This window comes from Taeniopygia guttata, chromosome 7 (assembly GCF_048771995.1).
Source record: "Taeniopygia guttata chromosome 7, bTaeGut7.mat, whole genome shotgun sequence".
Lineage (NCBI taxonomy): Eukaryota > Metazoa > Chordata > Aves > Passeriformes > Estrildidae > Taeniopygia > Taeniopygia guttata.
This window is the reverse complement of record NC_133032.1, coordinates 35920001-35945000: the sequence shown is the minus strand read 5'-3', so window position 1 is coordinate 35945000 and position 25000 is coordinate 35920001. Positions and strand designations below refer to the sequence as shown.

Sequence of the window (25000 nt, the reverse complement as noted above, 5' to 3'; positions counted from 1 at the left end):
TGCCAGTCTATCACTTGATTGGCCGAGCAGCATCCATCTTCCTGAATCATCATCGACTGGTGTTTGTTTCTGGGAAATTCTCTCCTTTTTTAAAATTTATTTGGTCATTGTTGAACCACTTCTGGGTGCCGTGTGCCATTTTATTTCTTGCAAGTGCATCTCAGTGAATAATTAAAGGCAATTTTTTTCACTTAAGTCTCAAATACTAAATTCCTTTACTTAAAAAGAAAAGGAAAAGGAGAGGTTTTGTGTTTGTGCATGTCTTCAGATAGAGAAAGGTTGGCATTTAGAAGTTGAAAAGCGGAGGAAGAAATGCTCTGTATAATTTTTTTTTTTTTTTGCCTATGAAAACCCTTTGGAAGGTTAAATCCTATCCAGGCTGCATGTGTGAATACCTGTTGCACATGAACTAACAAATTAGCAGAAAGAAACCAAGTTTGACAGGCAGTGCCAGGCAGGCTGAAACACCCAGGAAAATTGTTCTCCCCAGTGATGGAACTTCTTCTAAAAGCTATTTTTATACACTCTGAACCCCCAGGTTCATGGAAAGTAAACTGATCCATAAAAATACATAATAAATAATTTTACACGTGTCATGCTCATTTGCATGTGCATTAACCCAATTTATGGCCATAAAGGCAGACTTTGTAAGTGCACAGAAGATGCAAACAAGTAGTAGTGGCAGAGGACTTCCTACAGTTGGGGATTTGTCACATTTCTGCACCACTCAATATTAATACTTGCTGTGCCTGAAACGAGGTTAAAATGACAGTGACAGCTCAGATCTGTGTGGTGGTAGATAGAGAGGGAGATACAAGAAGTTCTTACATTTTCCTTCTGCATTTGCATTTTCTTCCAGGTATAGATCTCACAGTGTCTCTTAACTGATTATTTCTTTTAAATAAGTAAGGGGGGGGAAAGGACAAAAAAATAAAAAATTCCCTTTTTCTCACCCGAAAAGGGGTTAGATTTGATATTGGGAAAAGCCCTTCGTTTACTCTGAACAAATAGTTCTGTTTTTCACCACTCGCTGTCGTGTTTAAAGTAAATAAGTTCTCGTCCCTGCAGCACTGCTGAACTCATTCACTTCCCAGAACAAAGCCATTGTGTAGAGGTCCACAAGAGCCCTTTTCTCTCCTTCCCCGAGCGGGATCTTCCCCAGCTTTGTGAGCCATTCACCACCCTGCCTGTGCTAAAATTGTGCCTGCTTTGTTTCACAGAAGAAATGAAGGAAGATTATGACACTATGGGGCCTGAAGCCACAATTCAGACCACTGGAAACAATGGTACAGGTAAGGCCTTGCACAGAGTGAGCATCACTTTTCTTTGGGATCACATGGAGCTAGCTGTGCATGAAGAGGGAGAGTGACAACACAATCTATTTCTTGTTTTCAGTTAAAAAATTGGAAAATACGGACATAATTCTCCTGGTTTTTAATTCCCCCCAGCTTGATCACGAGAGTGCAGTGACCAATTCATGCAGTGAAGAGTCCTCCTGTGTCCCACAGCATTTTAGCCCCAACTCCTTGTAGCTGCATCCTCAGGATGTGATAGTCCTCAGCAGTGTGAGATGTTTTCCCAGGCAGGATGAGCCTTGGATTGTTTAAAGTAGCTGGGCCAAGATACAGTGGCCTTTTAATGAGAGACTGTAGAGATTGATAATGAGGATGGGGTGCACCCTCCTTGGCAGCCCCAGATTTGGGTGGTGCACAGAGTGAGCTGCTTCAGAGACTGAAAACATCTTTTCAGCAAGGCACACATAAACCCCTTACATAGATCCATAGACACACACACACACTTTGAATGCATATTTATGAGATTATAATGTTTCTAATAGTTTGTTGGGGGTTTTTTTGCCACTTTTAGCATCATTTTCTTTCCCCTTTTCTTAGAAATGAATACATTTGGTGGCACAAGAAGTATGACAGAGATATTTAGCAGGCATCACCTCTGAGCCATCTCTCTTTTTCTGTAGCAGAGCAAACCAGCAAAAGGTTCCTGTTGCTATTTCCAAATCCAAATGAATTCAGGGATTTACCATGTTCTTTCCAAAGGCCTCATTCTATCCTCAGCACAGCTGAATGCCATACATCACCCAGTGTTTCTTCTGCATTTTGTCACAATTTGAGATGTTGCAGATAGATTTACACAGCTAAAATGAAGAGTTTTCTAGTGTAAGTACATTTCTATCCATTCCATTATGAAATTTAGTTAGTAGGTAATACTCTCTACAAATATTACTGTAAAAGGTGGTACCAAAGTGTCACAAGGATTTTATTACTCACACTTTCCTAATGTTGGTAACACCCACATAAAACCCCAGTGCTCTTATTAAGCAGCACAAGAAATTTACTTTATCATTCTTGAGGGGGAAAATAATAGGAAAATAAAACTGTATCACTGCTTTCTTCATCCATGAGATTTATTATGCATGAAAGGAGGGTGGCACCGAGGCACAGTTCATCATTACATATGTACTTAATGATGTTGCTGTGCAGAACTGGCTGCATATGTATCTCAAAAGCTTATTTTATTTCCAAGAGATGGCAATAAAGTGAAAAACTGTGTTTAGCACTCAGAGAAATAGGATTTTAAAAGACATCTGATTCAGAAACAAGGTTTGATGGTTATCTGAATTACCATTACCAGAACCTTTGAGGTCCCCTATCAGTCCGTGTGACTTCCTTTGCACATATTTTCCTTGCCATAACAGGCCTTGACTCCTTCATGCTTGCAGTGTGGTCTGCATGAAGGGGAAGACTTCATGTCCTCTCAGTCCCTTCCCTTCCACTGTCTGATGTCCTTGTCTTCCAGCTCATTTTTGGCCTCACAAAATCTCTCTGGAGGTGCCATGGAGCCCTGGCACAGCCCTGTGCCAGCCCTGAGCGGGGTCCATGGGGCGTCCTGCCTCTATTGGAACCAGTTTTGCATGGAAGAAATAAGGGTTACCCCTACCCAGCTTGATGCACTGCAAACTCATGGCTCAAGGGGTGCTTTGCATTTAGGTGGTCTGCATTTAAAATGAAAAAGCTTCTCTGTGTGTTGCTCCTATCAGTTACACCCCGAAATGTCCCGTGCAAGTCCTAGGCTCCTCTTTACTCTGGCTGCCATGGGAGGTTTGCTCAAATAACCATCACAAGTTGCTCTGACAGTGTTTAATTCAAGTCTTTTGTCACTTTTTGAGGTGTTCAGAGTCCCTTTCAGTGGAGGCTGGTGCCTTGTCAGGTTGAGTAGAACATGTTTCTTTAGTTGCTGCAATGTCAGTAGAATCTTAAGAGCAATGTCAGATTACTTAGACATATTAAATACTCTTATAAATTAAATGTTTATGCCAATATTTTCACCTTGAGAGGGAGATGCCAGGTGACTATGAGTACCTGTAGTTTTTTTTATTAGGAATAAAAGCTCCCCTTCATGCCCAGTGAGGTTTCTCAACCATTATTTGACAAGTAAAGGGAAGAAATCAGTCCTTGAGCTGTAGGAGATACTTCCTGGATATCTGGGAAGTGTTCAAAGTTTTCTTCTTGAGCCTCACTATAGGCTTTGGGCCTGTCTTGTGTGTGTGGCCTCAATTTTTCCCTGCAGGTTATAGGGCATCTAATACTGATATTCAATTAAGTAGCAGAGGTGAGGCTGAAACTCAACCCAATAAAAACATACATCCAACCATAAAGTTTCTGTAGTGTGTGCAGTATGTGGTGCACTTTTAGCATCAAATTCTCTGTGAAATATAATTAGTAGAGAAAGAAAACGAGAAGAAAAATTCTTCATTATTAAATCATTCTGCTATTGTCAGAGTGGCCACTTCCTAGTGGTACTTAAAGAAAAATCTTGTTATCTGTACATTGATCAGCTGCATTTTTATAATGAGCCATGAAGGCTTCATAGTGAAAAAGCAGAAGTGACCATTAGGGTGAAAATTAAGGATTTTGGTCCTGCTAAATGAATTTGTAAATATTTCTGGGGATTTCTGCAACAGGGACTTGAAAAACTGTCATTTAGCAGAAGACGTTTTTAAAAGGTGAATGAAGAAATTCTTCTAGTTTATTTTATTCTACCTTTTATGATTATTGCAACTGGGATGCTTGCAGAGAATGGATTAACAAAATCCCTGTAAACAAACAGAAAAATTTTCCTGGTTTTGATTAGTAACATCTGTCAAAATTCAAGTAAAGATCTCTTAACATAATTTAAAAAAGGGAAAGAAAAACTTTCAGGGGGAGGAAAACAGAACCAAAACTTGGCAGATTGGAGGACAGCCCGTTTTCAGGCTGTAATCTGTGTGTACCAATGGGGGCCTCTCACTTCCTGGCTAATGAAGGCTGTGGTTTTATTAGCTTTGTTTGCGATTAAGGGCAGCTATCACCATCTCGCAGGACGAGTTCCCACACAAAATAACTGGTCTCCCAAGCTCCTTGGACCTCTCTCTCACTTTATCTTGAAAGGTCCTAAATGCCTCCAAAGATAGCTTTCCTTAATGTGTTTTATTTTTTAAGTGACACAGCCACATCAGCTTTTGGAGCTGAAAATATTTCTGCTTTCCAGGCTCCAATAATTAATTTAAAAAAGACTTATTTGGTGAGGTCACCCACCATAGATCTCGCTGAAATCCTTGCCTCGCAGGAGGGGATGTGCAGTGTGTGTGCAGTGTCAGCCCACAAGGAGTCTGGGAACATGGCTTTGTACATGGAAAATAAATCAGGTCATGGAGGGGGGAAGCAAGTCTTCCACGCAGAAGCTGAGAGACAAACCTAATATTTGTCAGATGGGTCTTTTTAGTAGCTCTGTGTGAGCTTCCAGCCATGTCTGAATTGTCAGTAATGCTGCTGGTGAGAAACCAGCCCCACACGGGCACCCTTGGCTGTTTGTGTTAATCTGCAGCACTGCAGCACTGGTTGTATTGTGTTAGTGAAGGGTCTATCAGCTTTTCCACTAAATCCCCTTGTTTTTAGGGGTTTATAATGTAGACGTAAACATTTGCTTTAGCTCCTGGATTGCATGTACAGACATAGAAGCTAAATAATCCTGAGAATTAGGAAGCCAAGGCTGGTAATATCACAGCAGTCCTCCACAGCCTGGTGGATCAGCCTCCAGATAGACTTGGGGGCACGAAGGAAGAACCTCATTTGGGTTTGAGTTGAGGATGCAAGCTCCTAATATTAACTCAGGCCTTGCTTAGTAGCTTGAATCCTAATCCTATAAATGCAGTTGCAAACTCCTTGTTTACCTGGGGGAGAAAAGGGACACATGGGACCATCCCATGGAGCCCTTCAATTTCTCCTCTCTGGAGAAAAGCTCCCTCTCCTTGCTTCACTTACTGGCTCATGGCCTCTTTTTGGCAAAATTAAACTTGTTTTCCTTGTGTATATTGCTAAAACAAGAGCAGGAGTGGAGCTTGAGTAGTGCTAAGCCAGAGGGTAGATGATCTTTTAACACCTGGAAGATTTAGGCATAACAGGGGAATGACAAGTTAGATTTACAGCATAAAAAATAAAGCCTCGGGTTTTTTTTCTGATAAAAACAAGAAGTTCTACACCTACTGTGATGCTCTTGTGCATAAGGTGTTCTCAGTAAGTACCATTTTGTTATATTTCTCTCCCAGAACAACATGGAGGAAAAGTACTCTTCCTTCTTCTCCACACTCACACTTCCCTTCTCTAGAAGCTGCTTTATTTTGGTGTTGAAAGGGGAGAATTTCTTCTCATGCTATTAACAAATGGTAACTGGAGCTGCAGTAGGACCAAGAGGAGCTCTGTGGTGGTGCAGCCATTCCCTACAAAACCACTGTGATAGGAACAGAAGTTTCCTTCCAAAACCAGGGTCCTGTGTCCTGTGCCATTTGGTCACTGTCACTAAAATACTGCAGAACAGTTGAGAAGCTGCTCAGCTGGTATGAAAAATAGGGCATATTCGTCTCAGCCAGAGGATTTGATTTTATCGGCTAAAGGGATGAGGTTTACAGAGACGGATATCTACTTTTATCGATGACGCCGAGATCAGAGCTTCAAATCAGGCGCTGCAGGCTCCCAGTTGTGCCCCAGTCAGAGGTCATGTCTCATTTTCACTGCCAGCATCACTGCCTTGCATTTTCAGAGGAAACTGGGCAAAGCCTTCACCCGTTTCTAAACACCAAAGAGCGGGTTAGTCTCTCATTTCCAGTGGTTAAAACCATAGCCCCCTTGATTTCCACATATTTACTCTATGTTGATCCTTGGCATCACTAACAGCAGAATTGTGCTGTTTAGTATTTTCCTTTTACGTCAACTCCAGAACAGTCCATGGTGTTTCCTCATTTTCTTATTTCACCTCTGCAGAGATACATTAAAAATTTAATCAATCATAAGTTGTTCTTTTTATTTATGTTCAGTTAAAAACAAGTATCTTTAGTTCCCTGCCACCAACTGTGTCTTTCAAGACTTGTTAATAAACAAAGTAACACAATATAGAGGAAGAAAATGGTAATTTTTTTTTTCTTTTCTAGTATAATTATATTATTATTTGTCTATAACACCCCAGAGTTTTAAGGTCTTTCCTGTAAGCAGTGTTCATACTTGGAGGAGAAAAGCACATTTCTAGTAACAGGATGCTTTGTGTCTGAGTAGGTATTATGTTTCATGGACATTGCATGGATAATAAAAAACTGAGGTTACATTTTAAGAAAAGAAAGAAAACTCTTGTATGGATTGTCAAGGTGGTTTTGGGCTTGGTGACCCTGTTATGGTCTAAACCATATGGCTCTATTGCAGAAATCATGAAGCAATACGTTTTTAAAACATCCCATTCTCTCATTATAAGTTAATTTTTTAGGGAGGAAATAAAATGTGGGAAGATGTGAGCAACTGTCCTCTTGTGCCTGACAAAGAGCAGCCTGAGGAAGACCTGTCTCAGAAAAGTTTGGTCTTTTACTACCTGCAATTGCCATCTCCCACATGGGGACTGTCTCAGGGGTCCAGGGGCAGCTGAGCTCAGTCCTGTAGGTCGAGCTGTGCTCATGCCAAAAGCTGTGGGACCCCCAGGAGCCCCATGAAGGTTGTTCAGGTTCCAGCAATGAAAGATTACCTGCATTACCCAAGCCTCATAAACTTCTCCCTCTGCCCTGTAGAGCCCCGTGTTCTTATTAATTTAACTGCCTGCCCTGACTTCCATCCACACTGGTAGAAAGCCCACGTTAATTTTATTGGGAGCTGGAGCAAGGATCCAGCTGTAGCCCCAGCCTTGTAGCTCCAGTAAATCTGCCCCACCTCTAACATTGCTGACTGGCCCAGGCTCTCTGGGACAATGCACTCAACCACCCTTTCTTTTCCCTCTCTCTTGTTTTAGTGAAGAACGCAAATTGCACGTCGGACTTCGAGGAATATTTTGCCAAAAGGAAACTGGAGGAAGGAGATGGGCATGCAGTCAGCATAGCAGAGTACCTGCAGCGCAGCGACACAGCCATTATTTACCCTGAAGCCCCTGAGGAACTGTCTCGCCTTGGCACTCCAGAGGCCAATGGGCAAGAAGAAAATGGTGAGGCTGTAATTCATTTTTAGCCAGTATCCTGACCTCGTGCAGCTGTTGCAATTATAAATGCACTACATGCCTGGGTGTTTACCTTAAAAATTGAAGAACAGCTGCAGCGGCATGGAATTTCATGAGCAAAGATTGGGGCTGTAATTTCAGTGTATTGTGATTTTTTAGTCAGCACATTTGTATTATTTGGTGGGTGAACTGAAGAGCTGAATTTAAAGAGGAGAAAGGCTGCTGCTCTACTTGGGAGTTTGGGAAGTTTTAATAGAGTTTTAATGCAACAAAAGACAGAGTAGCCAGCCTCTTGCCTCTCCAATGCCTTGATAAATAATTGGAGAATAGTCAGTAGGAAGGATTCGGTCAATGGCATAAGTAACATAATGAGCTGGGGCTGGAATGCAAATTGCCAATTGATCAGGAAAAGTATTTCTTAGTTTTCAAGGCAGCCAGGTCTGCGGGAGGAGTGATGCCCATAATTAATTTCCCGGCGGGGTCCAGAGCGGGCCCTGCGAGTCTGCCGTGGGCGTGCGCGGGTGCCGGTGCCTCCCGCCGCTGGTTGGAAGCGCCGTCCCTCCCTCCCGGGCAGCAGATTGCGGCGATTCCTCTCATACCATCCCGGGCAATCAGCCCATGAGCTGCCATTGATTTGCTGACCTTTTGGCCTGCCTCTCTTCCCTCCCCTCCCCATCCCGGGGTGCAGACCTGCCACCTGGAACTCCAGATGCCTTTGCCCAACTGCTGACCTGCCCCTACTGCGACCGGGGCTACAAGCGCCTGACGTCCCTCAAGGAGCACATCAAGTACCGCCACGAGAAGAACGAGGAGAACTTCTCGTGCCCTCTCTGTAACTACACGTTTGCCTACCGCACCCAGCTCGAGCGGCATATGGTGACACACAAGCCAGGGACAGATCAGGTGGGGGGCTGGTTTTAAGTGATTTCTTTCTGTAATAACCCCTTAGAGAAACGATATTGCTTTGATTGGCAATCATTATTAATTTTTCATGGCATTTTGAAGATGCAGATCTTTTAATGGTAATAGCTTTAATTGAGGTCTAAATGATTTTTTGATGGTCTCTTCTAATATGATTTAATAGTCTTATGTTCACGATCGAATGAGTGTGTTAATTTCTAATTTAGAAATTTTATTTGCACTTTAACTTGACTTTAGTTTCGTTTTTATGTTCCTCAAAAAGTGAATGAAACTGTAACATTTTAATTATACATTATTAAACATCTCAGCAATTTCAATTCCATTTTTCACCTAGTTTTACTTTGCAGTGTTGCAAATAGGAGCTCCAAGACATACTAAAAGATCCACTAATATTTTTTCATTACTTTTTGAGTAACCTTTTCAATCACATGAAATTATGCGTATTTTGTATAATCGTTTGTTAGACATAATTACACATTCTGAGAAGAACTCTTCCGACAGTACATAGAGGCTATCATTTGTGATTGTGCCACTAGAATTGGGCATTGCTCTCATTTGTATAGCCCGGCAGTGTATCTGCAATAAATCAAAGCCGTTTTTTCCTCGATGGGGCACATGTAATATTATATCAGTGCCACATTTAAGGAAATGCTGGTGTCTCAAACAGGTGACTGAGCTTCCCTAGTGCTCCTAGATGGGCTGGTGATAGACCTGTGCCACAAAATTCTTTACACACAAGAAGAAAAACTGTTCCTAGGTGGAGAATTACTTCTAAAAACCCATCTTAAGGAGGGCTGTAATGGAAACTCAAATGGTGTGGTTAAAAGTTGAATAAATAGATGTGTGCATTGTGTCAAATTATAAAGGCTTTATGCTGTATTTATTTTTCTTAAAAACCTGAAAATCACAATCTGCTGGATTTCTCTTGGTAGGTTTTTCTCAGCAGAAGGTAAATTCAGTTAGGCAAACACACATCTTCCTAATCACGCGATTTTTGCAATTAGCATTTTTAAGAGAACCGTATCTTTTGCTTGATCTTAAATCAATACAAATGACTCCAGAGCGCTTTCTCCTTTCTTTCCTTCCCATGGCTTTTCCAGTAGACAAACAGATTTTCCCATGTATATTTTTCCTAACCTGATCCACTGTAAGGTTCTTCCTTTTGCCTCGTATCATTAAAAACACCAGGGGAGGGAACAAAACCCGCCTGGATATTTATCCAACGTAACTGCCTGAAATTTCACATGCGAGAGCGCGCTGGTACTGGCGCATTATGAATGGTAGCTTTGGTGTTGAAAAGTCCCCTCATTTGCTCATGGCATTTACAATTAGTAAATTAAAATGATTGTATCATATTAACAGTGGCACAACTAAAGTTTATAGTAGTCCTCGGAGGGCGATGGGGGGAGACAAAACAGCTGTTGCTGTTTGTTTATGCAACTCAGCAACATATGAGCGCGGGTCCCTCAATGGCGCGCGGCGGGCTGGGCTCTGCTTGATCTTTGAAGGTTGCTGCTGTTTGAACAAACCTCCCTGTGTCCCATGTAACACCATCTGTCTCGCCAGGAATGTGGGAAGAGGCAGCACACCCTCGCAGTTGTCATACCGTTTCGGCGCTGCCTTTTTTTTTTTTTTCTTTCCTTTTTTCCCCCCCCTTTTTCCCCCCTCCCTGCTCCTGCAAAAGGCTTTTGTGTCGTGGTTGCCTGCAAAAGGCTGACCTCCTACCTTGAGCATCCAGAGTGGCTACATGATTATCAAGATAATAATTATTTTTTAATTAATTTTTTTCCCTCTCCAAATTCAAAGTCATGGGGCTTTCCTTGCTTGTTACAAAAAGGTCAGCTTGCTTTGATTATATCTTTACACCCCTTTTAACTTTCAACTTTCCCTCGCCCCTCAGAAGAGCACCAGGGAAAAACATGGCATGAAAGGTAGCTCAAGTCTTTCCTGCTGCCCTGTGATTTAAAAAAAATTTCCAGCAGCAGCTTATGCTGAAGATGCAGTCTCTCTTGCTTGATAATGAATTAAATCTTACATGAAATGCCACTAACAACAGTGTTTCTCTCTTTCCTCCACATGCAGTAAACAGAATTTTTAAACAAGCTGAGTCCCACATGTTCAGAATCTGCTAGGAATATTAAGAGCCACAAATCTTCTTATAAAACTGTTTCTCTCATCATAAGATACCTTAAAGCAACACATTTCTGATGAGAGACTTAGGAAATAATTCTAAAGCAAATATCGAATGCTCATGTGAAAGTACTTTCTCATTTGTTTCGGTTTACTGCCAACATTTTGATTTTTATTGCAACGCTGATGAGACAAATAAATGTACATGCAGACCTTTTGGTCTGCTTGATGAATTCAGAGTCGCATTAATTTAATTTTTGTTTTTTAAGCTTGAAATTCATGGTTTCTCTTGCATAAAATTCATGTTGGTATCTCTTTTGTTTTCTTCTTTTCCTCCCAGCACCAAATGCTGACCCAAGGAGCAGGCAATCGTAAGTTCAAATGCACTGAGTGTGGCAAGGCCTTCAAATATAAACACCATCTGAAGGAACACCTGCGAATTCACAGTGGTGAGTAGCGGAGGTGCTGGTGTGCTCATTTGCATTTTGTTTAATTAGCTGAGTTTTAAAGACTGCTTAAAATTTACACAGTTCTGCTTCTGGCTTCTTGGAGCTACCAAGGTATTTCATAAGTGATATCTGAGTCATCCTCATTTATCATGCTGTTAATACCACGGTCTTGCTAAAAGATTTGGAAATAGTAAATGTTCCTGCAAGTAATATAGATTGTTTGGCAGTTTGAATTCAGAAGCATTCATTCATCGCTGTGCAGTGGGAACCCAAAGAGTCCATTATATTTTCCAAAATAAAAAGTCCCCCCCAGTGAAATACAGCTCATATTCTCAGATAACAAGAAACTGCCAAGCCTCTCAGATTTAATGACTTGGGCATTTTGGCTCTCCTACTTGATGCAGAATTCAGCACACAAAATGTCACCAGGCTCAGCCTGGGCACAAACTGACGTGGAGGTTCTAACATCAGGACTCAGTTTCTCATACTGGTGCTTATATCTGGTGAGAATTCCATTTTGGGGGAGGAAATAAAAAAAAAAAAATCTAATTTGAACAGTCTTGATTTGATTTGACTCTCTTCCCCACAGGGTGCTTACCTGTGACTTGCCCTGGTCAGTCTGGAGCCAATCTCACACTTTGATGGCTGTTGCTGCCTGGAGACCCTGGGTCCAAACTGACCTCAAAACCTGTAGAAAGAGGAGGGTAAAGCAGTGGTGGTGTGTGGCCAAGTTCAGAGAATTAATATTTCCTTCACTATTAATCTCTGGATACACAGGCGATCAGTTAGGTACCAAATGCAAACTCTTGCAATTATAGCAGCAAGAATGATAAGTAACATTTGGTTTTAATTATCATTTTAGGTGAAAAACCATATGAGTGTCCAAACTGCAAGAAACGTTTCTCCCATTCTGGCTCCTACAGTTCGCACATCAGCAGCAAGAAGTGTATTGGTTTAATCTCTGTAAATGGCAGAATGAGAAACAATATCAAGACGGGTTCTTCTCCTAATTCTGTATCTTCCTCTCCTACTAATTCAGCCATCACGCAGCTGAGAAACAAGCTGGAGAATGGCAAACCACTTAGTATGTCTGAGCAAACAGGCCTACTGAAAATTAAAACAGAACCACTAGATTTCAATGAGTACAAGGTTCTTATGGCCTCACATGGGTTTAGTGCAACTAGTCCTTTTATGAATGGTGGACTTGGAGCAACCAGCCCCTTAGGAGTTCATGCGTCTGCTCAAAGTCCAATGCAGCACTTAGGTGTAGGGATGGAAGCACCATTGCTCGGGTTTCCTGCAGTAGGCAGCAATTTAAGCGAGGTGCAGAAGGTCCTACAGATTGTGGACAACACGGTTTCCAGGCAGAAAATGGACTGCAAGGCTGAAGAGATCTCCAAGTTGAAGGTTTACCATATGAAGGATTCATGCTCTCAAGCCGAGGAACAAGGAGTTACCTCCCCCAATATTCCCCCCGTGGGTCTTCCAGTAGTAAGTCATAATGGTGCCACTAAAAGTATTATTGACTATACATTAGAGAAAGTCAATGAAGCCAAAGCTTGCCTCCAGAGCTTGACCACAGACTCGAGGAGGCAGCTCAATAACATTAAAAAAGAGAAACTGCGAACCCTAATAGACCTGGTAACTGAAGACAAGATGATAGAGAACCACAACGTATCCACTCCATTTTCATGCCAGTTCTGTAAAGAAAGCTTTCCTGGTCCCATTCCGTTGCATCAGCATGAGCGTTACCTGTGTAAAATGAATGAAGAAATCAAGGCAGTCCTTCAGCCTCATGAGAACATGGTTCCCAACAAACCTGGAGTGTTTGATAAGCAAACCCTCTTGCTGTCATCAGTACTTTCTGAGAAAGGAATGACTAGCCCCATCAACCCATACAAGGACCACATGTCTGTACTTAAAGCATATTATGCTATGAATATGGAGCCCAACTCTGATGAACTACTGAAAATTTCCATTGCTGTTGGCCTTCCTCAGGAATTTGTGAAGGAATGGTTTGAACAAAGAAAAGTCTACCAGTATTCAAGTTCCAGGTCACCATCACTGGAAAGGGCCAGTGCCAAGGTGGCGCTGGCTGCCACCAACAACACTCCCACTAAAGACTCTTTGTCAGCCAGATCTCCAATAAAGCCTGTGGACTCTATAACTTCACCATCTATAGCTGAACTCCATAACAGTGTTACTAATTGTGATACTCCTCTCAGGCTAACAAAACCTCCTCATTTTACCAATATTAAGCCAGTTGATAAATTGGACCACTCTAGGAGCAATACTCCTTCTCCTTTAAATCTTTCTTCCACATCTTCTAAAAACTCCCACAGTAGTTCTTACACTCCAAACAGTTTCTCTTCTGAGGAGCTTCAGGCTGAGCCATTGGACTTGTCTTTACCAAAACAAATGAAGGAACCCAAAAGTATTATAGCCACAAAGAACAAAACAAAATCTAATAGTGTAAATTTAGAACACAACAGTGTTTCTTCATCATCTGAAAACTCAGATGAGCCGCTGAACTTGACTTTTATCAAGAAGGAGTTTTCTAATTCAAATAATCTGGATAAAAGCACTAACCCAGTATTTGGTATGAACCCATTTAGTGCCAAACCTTTATACACAACACTTCCACCACAGAGCGCATTTCCCCCAGCCACTTTTATGCCACCAGTCCAGACCAGTATTCCTGGGCTGCGACCATACCCAGGACTAGATCAGATGAGCTTCCTACCACATATGGCCTATACCTACCCAACTGGAGCAGCTACTTTTGCCGATATGCAGCAAAGGAGAAAGTACCAGCGGAAACAAGGATTTCAGGTAAATGGTTTCAACTGTTTTCTGCTTTGAAAGTCTAGAATTTAGTATTTTCTGATGTGTCCTCTTAGAGAAGAAAAAGCCCAAAGCTATAATCAACATTTCCAACAAAATTAGCAGGGTTTATTTAAGTCTGAACTTGGAAAGATGTGGCGTAGTAGGAAAATAAACTGCAGTTACCTTAAGAGTACTTCTGCTTGGATTCAGAAGCAGTACCAATTACTTTGAACAGGCATAATGACCTTTGTTCCATTAAGAGTTCAGCCATTTCTCCTTATATTTGTATAGCAATATAATAATAATAATAATAATAATAATAATAATAATAATAATAATTCATATCCTAAAGGGAAAAAAGAAGGAAACTTTGTAGGAAAACTTAGCTCTTCAGGGCATAACTACATTTCACCACAGACAAAAGGAGCAGTGGGAGACCCCTTTGGAGTCACCTCCACACTCGGATGCAAAGTTGTATCCCTCTAAGCAGATGTCCATACAGCCTCATAGACACTGTAATCCATTGAAAGCCTTCAGAGCTTCCATCTCTATATTTTTGGGGGATTGTTCATCTACCATTCATGGGAAAGTTGTCCTCTCCTCACAAATGTCTGGAGGATGAGAAACATTGACCAATAGCCCCTTCCTTTGGGCTACCTACTGGTCTTCCCAGACTCTTAGTCCTCTAATCCTGCCAGTCATCTGGAACAGCTTTGAAAAAACCCCTGAGATTAAATTAAATTATTTGGAGAGGTAGCAGCCAGGGCCCTTAATTGCAGACAAAGTCTTTCCCTGGACACATAATCTGGGTCAGCAGTTCTTGGTGCCCAGGTACAACTTGTAATTTTTCCCCCAGTTCGTCCCAGAGTCAACACAGGTGTAGCAAAGGATTTTGTCCTTTGCATGCCTGCAGTGAAGAGCAACTCCACAGAAGTCTTGTACTTTTATAGCCTTTTGCTGGGTGTATTCAGATATAATGTACAGAGTTTAGTTAAATGAGATTAACTGATTATAGATTAATAATTTTTTCTTACATTTGCGCCTGTTCCCCCATGTCCTATTACCGTCCATTAGTAATTTTACTGACTAGTAAATGTTTTATAGTTTCAAATGTGAAAATCAGGTATGGTTTTACATTACAGACTGTAATCCCTCTTTGCACAATAGGAGCATAAATAGCACTGCACCTCCATAACAGCTGTTCCACTATTCCAATTTACAGTACATCTGCCCTCTTTGTAAATGTATTTAAGCCTATTTAATCTTCTCTAATATTAATTAGTGCAAACCTAGTCTAAGAAAACTGAACTGTGTGATAGCAAATGGAAATGTATGTTATCATGCAAGTTTGCACTCTCTTTGGATCGAGACAAAATAAATATCAAGAAATTTAATAATTTACTGATCCACATTCATTATTGCTTAATGCTGAAGGCTGTTTTAACATAGATAGAACATTGATAAAAAGTGTTATTAATATTCCCTATTTCAAATTACAAAATTAAATATAAAAATATAGCTTGAGGCCTTTAGTCGGGAGACATACATTTAAATGGATTGCATAATAATAACATTTGTACCTAAATATAAAATTCAATTAAAACCTTTCTACAGATACAGAATGCACCCAACTTTTGGAATTTTGAGAGGAATGATCCCTTAGCTGTTGCTTACATTTACCTCTGTAAAATAATACAATACCTTTTACTGGCCATGAAGAGCCTCCCCTTCACACTTCCTTGGAAATATTTAGTGCTGATACAGTAAATACTGTGGGTTTGTGCAAACCACATTACTGCAGGGTGCTCAAAGACAGAAAGTTGGTTTGAGGCATAGGAGTAGAAGGCTCCTTGTTATTCCCATACTTTCCATCAGCTGCAGTCTCATTATTCATATTCCTAAGCTGAGAGGGACCACCGAGGCGTGACTGTAACTTCCCTGGGGTGGTTGGTGGGCAGGATGGGTGGCGGGAGCAGCTTTCGCTGACGAGTGGCTCCCTCACAGGGAGAATTGCTTGATGGAACCCCAGACTACATGTCCGGCCTCGACGACATGACGGACTCCGACTCCTGTCTGTCCCGAAAGAAGATCAAGAAGACAGAAAGTGGCATGTATGCGTGTGACTTATGTGACAAGACATTCCAGAAGAGCAGTTCCCTGCTGCGACACAAATACGAGCACACAGGTAGGGCAGCCGCGCACGCCGAGGGCAGCATTGAGGGTTGTTCTTTGTTCTTCACAGTCATTCATGAGTACATTTGTGCAGGTGCTGAGGCTTTCAAAAAATTATTTTGTTCTGTTCTGACTTATTTTTTTAATTTTTCTTGATGGTTATTGCTTGGTGAAGGACAGTTGGGTGTGATGGGGTAAATGTTGGTAGGTGTTGTGGCAATTATCATCTCCAAGGCCAAGCCCTCTTGAAATGAGACAGACCCTATCACTATAAAACAATTGCAACTTGGTTAACACAAAGTCTGCCTTGGGAAGAAAGAGTGACAGTGTATTTCTTGTTTCTTAGACGCTATCTGACCCTGCTCCATTAATCCAATAGGAAAATGGCCACTGATGTTAGCAGCATGAGAGCTGGCTCTGGCCAAGTTGTCTGAAAGTCAGCAGCTCAGGGGGTTTCCTCTCGCAGTGATTTTGCACACCAGCAGCACAAGCAGGTTGCAGTTCACTTTTTCACTTCCCAGTTAATGCCCAGGGAAGGTTCCCTTCTTTCCTGAGTAGGAAGTGATTTTTGTCTAGTTCAAGGAAGCTTGCCAAAGCTCACAATGCACTGTCAGCTTAAAAAATACTTTGGTTTGAAAAAGACCTTCTATCACACCTATGCTGGCCGTGGTTCCCCTTACAAGCAGTGCTCCCTTCCCCACTGTCAGCCAGGACAGAGCTCTCTGAGGGCCACACATTGGCTCGGCATGTTTCAGTTAGGGGAAAATGGGACCGGAGCTTCCCAAATAATAGAGATATCAAGTTATGTTGGACAAAGGGAATGTGAATTATCATCTGAATTATTGTGCAGCAGGACATAAACCAAACTCCAACTTCCTAGAGTTAGGAAAAGTTTACTCAGGAGGAAACTTGCCTTAACTTTGAAAGCTGAGTCCTGCTTCAGGAAATGAAGCAAGTCACATCATCCTTCAATCTCACCATTTGAGGGTAAAAACCTTAAACCTCTCTATTAATACGTCTTCCAGGCCTCACATAACCTTTTGGCTTTTCACAAATGAAAAATTTACTATTCAGAAGTGGATGGTGCCTTTAAAACAAAATCCTTTACTTTGTTATTTTTCCTTCTTATACTTTTCTTCCAAATTTTAAGCTAATCCCACAATGGAAAATACAAAAGGAAGTTAAAATACACATGGGATTAGGAAAGAAAATTAAAAGCAACATTTTGGACCAGATCAGCCAGTTCATTGGCAGAATGTGCTTCCCACTACATTATTCAGATCAAATTGTTTATTCAGTAGAAGAAGCTTTGAAGGCTTTACGTCCCTGCACCTTTCCTCTCCTGAATGATTTTATTACAGCCATCTGCAAACATTATGGTTTACTACACTACTACTGTAAAGCTCTTATGTTAGAACTGGCCTTCATATATATCGGGATCTGGACATATGGTTGAATCCCATAAAGTTGGTAGTCCATAAGGTCGACAGACATATGGTTGAAAGGCTGAAAATTTGACAAGCTGAAATGTGTGCAATCACCTTGATTTGCAAAATAAACTGCATTTGTAATAGCAAAAATATGTTATGGTCTTGAAGTAGCATGGGAACTTACTGCCTAGAAAAATGCCACTCAGCTGCCACGCCAGGACTCTTCTGCTGCTTCTTTCCTCTGTCCCTTTTGGCTTCTCAACTTCACGTCCATCAATTTTATGGGACTCAGCCTTATGATCCAGAACATGTATAGGGTGTCAGATTTAATACAGTAGAACTGGAGCACATCATCAGGCTGGAGCCTGGCATTTAGGGACAGGAAGGATGGTCTCGTGGCAGAGGCACAGGCACTGAGATCATTGCACTCTCCCCTGCCTCACCACAGACTGCTTTTGTGAATTGCAGCAAGTTGTTTCAGCTTTCTCTCACCTTCTCCCATCTTTGAAACATGGGGAAATGATACCAGCCCGCTTCTCTGGGGTGTTGTAAATATTAATTCATGATATCCTGCGATGGAGATCACTGGATAAAGAGGGAAGTACTATTATCAGGGATGTGTTTGCTTTTATGGAGCCTCAGTGCATCATGCCAGTGTTTGAGTGGGAGCTCTGAAGGGCTTGGCTGGGCCAGCCCCAATACCTGCACACTGCACTGGCACTCTGGCTAGTGGCTCCTGTACATCTTAAGTGAATTTCAAATTAATTTGATAGTTTCAGGCAAAACTTGTAATTGCATTAATAACATAGGTGTGAAACTGCAGTCCATGTTCAGTGGAAGGAACTGAATTGAAAGTAACACCCTCTTCTGCCTTTGGGGTCATTGTAAGAGCAGGCCCAGATTTTTCAACCTACTTTTTGAAACCTAAAAAAGAGAAAAAAAGCCCTTTTTTCTTTTTTTTTTTTTTTTTTTCTGAGGGTGTTGCTGTGTCCTGAGCAGCTGATCATGACCTGTTGTAGCTTCATTAAAAACATGTTTTAAGAGGAATTGGAATGCTCCCTGTCTTTCCTGGAGAAGCACAAAATAATGGCTGTTGTTTATAACAATCTCTTTTTTTCTGTCTAAAAAGAATATATGTGTTTTATTAGAACTTTGGGACAATCAGATTTTTATTTGTCACCCCTTCTTAAGGTCCATGTATTGTAGCCAGCAATAGAACAAGGGTTTAAAGAGTCAGACAGAGGCCCCAAGAATTTATCAAAGAGAAATAATTTGAAGCAAAACATTGACAGGTAAAACTACATAAGTTGTCTGAATCATTATTTATTGTTAATCAAGTGTTGTAAAGGAGAAAACAGGAATGTTTAGGTGTTGCAGTGAAGCTGAGTTTTGGTGCCAGGGCAAGAAGAAAAGGATTTGGCCAGTTCTCTTTGTCAGCCAAGAACTTTGGTGGAACCATGCGGCCGGCTGCAGGACAAAGAGCTCTGGGATTACCTCTGTACACCATGCCTGCCACAGCTGGAACAGAGTAGAAAAAGGCCCACAAATTTCACAATCCTTGCTTTTTAATTTGTGCAGGATTGGTGGTATTCTGTAATAGCTTTCAGCTTCATGGGGAGAATGAAAATTTATTGTGTTACTGCAATGAGTGAATTGCATTGGTTCTGACTCATCTGAAATTTAGTGTAGAGGCCACTGTTTGTTGCAGAACCAAATTCTGATAATTTAATTTTGGGATGCCATTGAATTTTGAGAGAAGTTGTGTGTCCCTCTTAGAGTTTGAGCTTCACAAGGTCCTGTTTCCATGAATCCAGGGGATGCAGTGCTGTAATTAGGGTGCAGAGCATGGCAGGTAGCACAGGCACTCAGTGCTCACATGGTTTTCCTGTAGAATCTTGTGGACTCATCCTAATTTGGACAGGCTGAAATTAGTTGAGCCAATATGGGATGTGTCTAATCTCAGATTTTTCCAAGCTGCTTAGCACAAGGTTCAAGACACTTTCCTTATGAAAGGTGAAGAAGCTGGTTGCCTTCACGGCAAAGCATCGGTGCTTTGGTGAGCAAAAAATCCTTAGTGCTGCTGATAAGGAGGGAAGGCAGGAGTGGGTGAGTGAGCAGGTGAGCAAACAGAATGGAGCATCTAGAAATAGAGAAATATCCTGGCTCCTGGTCCAGCGATGGAGGAGTAAGGTGAAGGTTAATGTTTGTTCTGCCCTCGTCAACGCCTGTGTCTGCCACACACCAGCTTTGTTGTAGCTTCACAGGGGAACTCTCAGCGTGCCTGCTCCACAACAAAAGCTGGAAACAGTTTTTCAGAATCCTACCTAGAAATTTAAAATCCTTTCATTGTTGTTCTATATTACATCATATTCTATTTTATTACTTGTGTGGGCTGTTGAGGGCCTCATAGCTGTGCTAGGGCTTTCATCCTTTCCTTTTCCACTGTATATTTTATTAAGACCTCTTTTTTATTTTTGTAGCTTTCATGCTGATGCAAGCACTAGTTTTATTTCCAGATTGATTCTGTAAACTAAATATTGTTCTTGAGCCTGGTAGCAAATCAGCTCTCTCTGGCTAGTATTTTGAATTCCCAGCTTGGGAGTTTTCTTTATTTAGAGCTTGATTCATAAAAAATTTACATGCTATTTAAAGGTTATTTTTTCTTGCTTTACTCTGATACAAGTTTAGAATTCCCCATTTTACACTCAAATAAAGGGGAAAAAAAGGATATATTCTATGTTTGTGTCTGCAGACAAGGTCTCTTATTGAAAATGGAACAGGTGCAGCATGGGCAATTATATATAAATTGCATTTATCTTGCACCTTTGACCGCTCTCCTATGCTCTGGCCACTAATCCATCTCCATTGGGACTACATCTAACATCCAAACCCCTGAGCAGCTTCAAAGGAACTGCCTTAAAAAATAATAAAAAACAAACTGTCACAAAAATGTTTCCTTCTTTCCTCCGAAGAGTGGGATTTCTGTTTGGCCCCCTCCCATGGAAAAGAGACCCACTTTGCCTTAGGCAAAGGATAGGTGATATTTAGTCTGGGACCAGTGACAGCTTGTGATCTGATGTCTTGTGGCTTTTATACCACTGCAAATGGGAAATGCACAGCTTTTCAGTCAAAGACTTTCAGCCCAGGAAGATTGAGAGATACTTTCTATCAGAGATTTTTGTTGTTGCCTTGTTTTAACAGAAATGCAATTTTAGAGACTTCGCAAACACATTAGTTCTAACTTCCCCTCTGTAAATTGAGTGTGGGCCCCCATGGGAACCTGTGTTTTGCAACAAAGAGCAAAAAAGACCCAAACATTTCCTATAGATATTTGATAGAGATTTATCATTTAATTTCATTGCAAAATGTGGCATCTACATCACTTATCAATCTGATGAAACACAAGTGTTTCGTGAGCTCTTCTTTGAGCTTCCTTGGGTCCATCTCTCCCAGCTCCATCCCCCATGGATGACACAGGGCATCTCAAATGGGATTGGATACAACCTTTGGGGTGGGATGTCAAATCTGCTTCTTTTTGACTTCTCTCTAGCCCAATGGTGTTATGAATGTTGTGACTGCATGACAGTGCTCTAGGACAATGTGATGGCTTCAAAATGAAGAGTGGGTTTAGATATTAGGATTTCAGGTATTAGGGAGATATGACTAGGTATTAAGAAGAAAGTCTTCACTGTGAGGGTTGTAAGGCTCTGGCAAGGCTTAGAGCAGCCTTCTCTAGAGAAAGGTGTCCCTGCCCATGGCAGGGGATGAAATGAGATGAGCTTTAAGGTCCCTTCCAACCCAAACCAGCCAGGGATACTATGGTTTCCTAAAGTTGTAGGTCCTCCTCATCCACCTACAATCGCAGATTTATTCCCATCCCCAGTGTAAAATACCTTAGTCCAGTTTTATTTTATGACCTACTAACACATTGTAGGGATTAAACACTCATTTTAAACGGCTGGAATACTGGGCTTTGCACATGAGGGGAAGAAAATTATTCTGCAAATGTTCGGAAACCTGATACATTTAAAAACATATTTCAATTAGTGTTGTAACAGCTGCACACTGAGCACTGCTAAGGTATGTTATGTGGTGTCTGAACAAAGAACTTTGCCCAAGCTGTCAGGTTCCCTCAGATCAAAACTGAGGCCTTGATATGGATGTGGTAGACTAAATAGCTCTAGCATTGCCTTTTTAGTGCTAACATAAATTAATATGAAAATACGAAGCATTTTAGTCTATTCATTTCTAAATTAATTTATAAAATATGGATGATTCCCTGCCAGGCTACATCTGTGTGTGGCACGAATGCCACATGCAAGGGATGAGCAAAGCAGGCAAAGACTGAGGGACAAGCACATCGCCCAGGTTTTGGAAGGGTGGGTGGAGGCAAGTCTGGATGAGAGCAGTGGAGGTGGTTAACTTCTGTTGGAGGAAAGGAAAAGTGCTGGGAGCTGGATGGAGCACAGCTGTGGGGAGAGAATCATAGATAGAATAGTTTCTGTTGGAAGGGATCATTAAAAGTCATCTAGTCCCTGAAATGACCAGGGAAACCTTCAGCTAGATCAGGTTGTTCAGGGCTTTGTCCAATCTGACCTCAAATGTTTCCCAGGACAGGACAGAGAAGGGTGTAGTGGGCATCAGATAAATGTAAAAAAATAATCAGGGAATTCGAAGTAATGGAGAAGTGATGGTGGAGAAGTGGAACAAGACAAGGGTTGGGTTTGTTGATGTTAGGGAAAAGTAAGTCAGAGGGAGAGACTGAGATAACGTGGGCAGGACACTAAAAAGGTGCTGACGAAAAGCAGAAAGTGTGCAAGGAGCAAAAAAGAAACCAAATTAGCAACTATTGAGGTATTAGCGAGGGGATATCAATGTGTTGCTCCGAGGGTAATCAGCAGGGCAACTGGGTCAGGGCAGAGGTTCATCCCATTGGGTGTTGGTAGAGCTGGGAAAGCTCCCAGCTCACCCGTGAGGGTTTTCCACTGGCAGTGCTGGGGTTTGAGAGCGCTTAGGCTGAGAGTGCTTTGGGATTTTAAGCTAATTTGAGTAAGTGACTTGATCGTGCTTAAATCTCCTGAGCTAAGACTCTGGGATTTCCCCTTTGTGGCTAAACTTGTGCCCTGAATCGCAGGTAGCTGACTCCAGCTCTGGATTTGGTGCACCCCTAGGTCAAGGATGGAGGTTCAAAGCCAAAATGCATTTATAGCTCAAAGCCCAGAATTTTCTTTGAGTTTGACTTTAAACCAACAGGTTAAATTGGCAGAAATGCAGATTTAAGAAACAGTTCACACAAGTAATACTGCTATAATTCAATATATCAAGTTTGAATTTTCAATTTTAGCATAAAGAGAAAAAAAGGAAAAAAAGAAACCTCGTATGCATGCAGACCTAGGAAAATCTCTTACAAAGAAATGCAGTCTGAGCCCTAATTTCCAACCATCTACTAGTTTCCCTGTCATTTGGGTTACTTTAGCTGTGGTTTCTCCTGTATTTTCCTTGCTGCCAGATCTCCCCTTCATTTCATAACACAATTTTGGCTTCCTTGAGGATTCGTTAATCACACCTTATTAAATGTGAACTTTCACAGTAGGACTTGAAGGTAGCTGTGACTGGATAGAAAAAAAAAATTAGCATAGTTCTTGGTATTCATTCTTTGCAACTTTGCTATGAAAGTGGAGTTTTTTCTCTGCCTGACTTTCCGTGCTCTCATGTCCCAAGGAAAAAATCAGATCAGGTTCATAAAGGAGCAGCCTGAGTTTTCCTGGAAGCTGAGATCCTTCAGTGATCTGAAAGCATTTATATTTTTTCTTGCTGGATTTCCTTCCATGCTGATGTTTCCTAGCCCTTTGCTCTTGGCTGGCAGTCTACCATACTCATCCTCTCCCTGCTTCTGTTTCTGTAAAATTAAAGAAACATCACACTTTCACAACTGACAGGATGGAAGGGCTCTGGTGTGAAGTTTATTCCTGTTCTGGTCGCATGCTGCATGAGCTAAGTATGATAAATACCCTCAAGGAATCAGGCCAGTTCACTAATAAGTTCCTAATGATCTGCTCTAGCAATAGGACATGCAAAGCAGGGATCCACATTTCAGGCACCAAATACCAGGATTTTAATACCCATGAAAAATCACATGAAATATAAAATAATGACCAATTGGCACCGTATCTACCTGCATGGTTTCAGCACCCAGCTGAATGACACTTAGAGTATAATTTGACATTTCCAAAATTAAAAAAAAAAAATAAAATCAGCTGAAGGTACTACTGTTTGATTTTATTTTTTGCCTTCTGCAATCTAAGTTTGGTGATCGGTCTTCACTAATTCCAATCTTTGCACCATATGTTATGTCTGGATATCTCACGGTTGCATCATGCTTTGCTGAGTTTTGTCGTGTGGCATCATGCTGACAAGTATTTTTTGTCAGCTCTATTTTGGAATTAAGCTTTCAGTATGGCAGTTCTGGAAGGTGTTGAAGGCATTCCTGTGCTATTTGTGGCCAGGGATCAACCAGATGTGTTTAGGCTTGGCACTGGTTTTGAGTTTCAAACATTGGTTCGAAACTGTCTGAAATGCCAAAGGAAATACTGTTTTCTGCAGCTTAACACCACTTTAGCACTCAGCGAGTGGCTGACAACATTTTATTTAGAAACCCCTTATGCTTCTGTGGCAGATGTATGTATTTGTATTTGCTCACGTGCTGGGGGAAAAACGTCTTTCTGTCCTTGAGGGTTTCCTCCTGTAGGCAAGGGTTGGCAGAGGGTACCCCTGGAGTGGGTTGGGGTGGGTCCAGCTCAGGTCCTCCTGCCAGCAGCAAATCCCCCATGGACTCAGCGAGTCTCAGCTCTCTCCTGCTGTCACCAGACCCGTCAGGAGCATCCCTGGGGAATCCATGTTGGCTCACCTTGGGGTGCTGGAGGTGGGGAAGGGCTGACCAGTGGCTGGCTTGTGGCTGTGTGGCACCACCGGTGAAGGCACAGAGATAAGATGTTGGCTTCCTGCTATTCATCAGCCACATAACAAAGAAAACTTTAAGAAACAAAGGCTTTCTCTACGGGCTAATCTCTTCAGCGAGGCGGGGAAAGAACTACGGCGTGTATGTGATGCTGTCAGCAGAATTATTTATAAATAGGGATATTTTTCGAACATTTTCATGGGTGTCAGCTGCTCGCTAGAGCTGCCAGTTTTCCATTGATGCTCTCTGAGTCATTTTCTTTATTATCCTGAGCTGCTTGAGTAAAATTACTACAATCAACACCATGCAAACCCTAAGTTGTAACATAAATGTGGGGTTGTTGTTGTTTGTTTTTGGTTTTTTTTTTTTCTTTTGCTTCTGCAGTGGAAGAAAAAAGTGTGATGGTTTGGTGGGAAGAAGAAGAAGAAAGTGGGGTGGTTCAAGCATTGTGTTGCTTGAATATATTGAGGGGTGGAAGGGGAACAAGGGATGAAGAAGCTTCTCATTCGTGCTGCTGTAACCCGTGTGTCCTCTTGTCCTTGCAGGAAAAAGACCACACCAGTGTCAGATTTGCAAGAAAGCATTTAAACACA

At 41.6% G+C, this 25000-nt stretch overlaps 2 protein-coding genes across 2 annotated transcripts in view; both read left to right on the top strand.

Annotated features, from left to right (window-relative positions):
* GTDC1 (glycosyltransferase like domain containing 1) overlaps positions 1-25000 on the top strand; it is a 314519-nt gene that overhangs the window by 76641 nt on the left and 212878 nt on the right. The window lies entirely within an intron of this gene.
* Positions 1-25000, top strand: part of ZEB2 (zinc finger E-box binding homeobox 2) — a 113765-nt gene that overhangs the window by 86799 nt on the left and 1966 nt on the right. Inside the window, exons 4-10 of the mRNA XM_072931739.1 lie at positions 1221-1292; positions 7321-7509; positions 8210-8424; positions 10913-11021; positions 11884-13853; positions 15852-16032; positions 24953-25000. The exon at positions 24953-25000 is cut by the window's right edge and continues 1966 nt beyond it. Of these exons, the coding sequence (XP_072787840.1) occupies positions 1221-1292; positions 7321-7509; positions 8210-8424; positions 10913-11021; positions 11884-13853; positions 15852-16032; positions 24953-25000 (2784 nt within the window). The remainder of the gene's footprint in view (positions 1-1220; positions 1293-7320; positions 7510-8209; positions 8425-10912; positions 11022-11883; positions 13854-15851; positions 16033-24952) is intronic.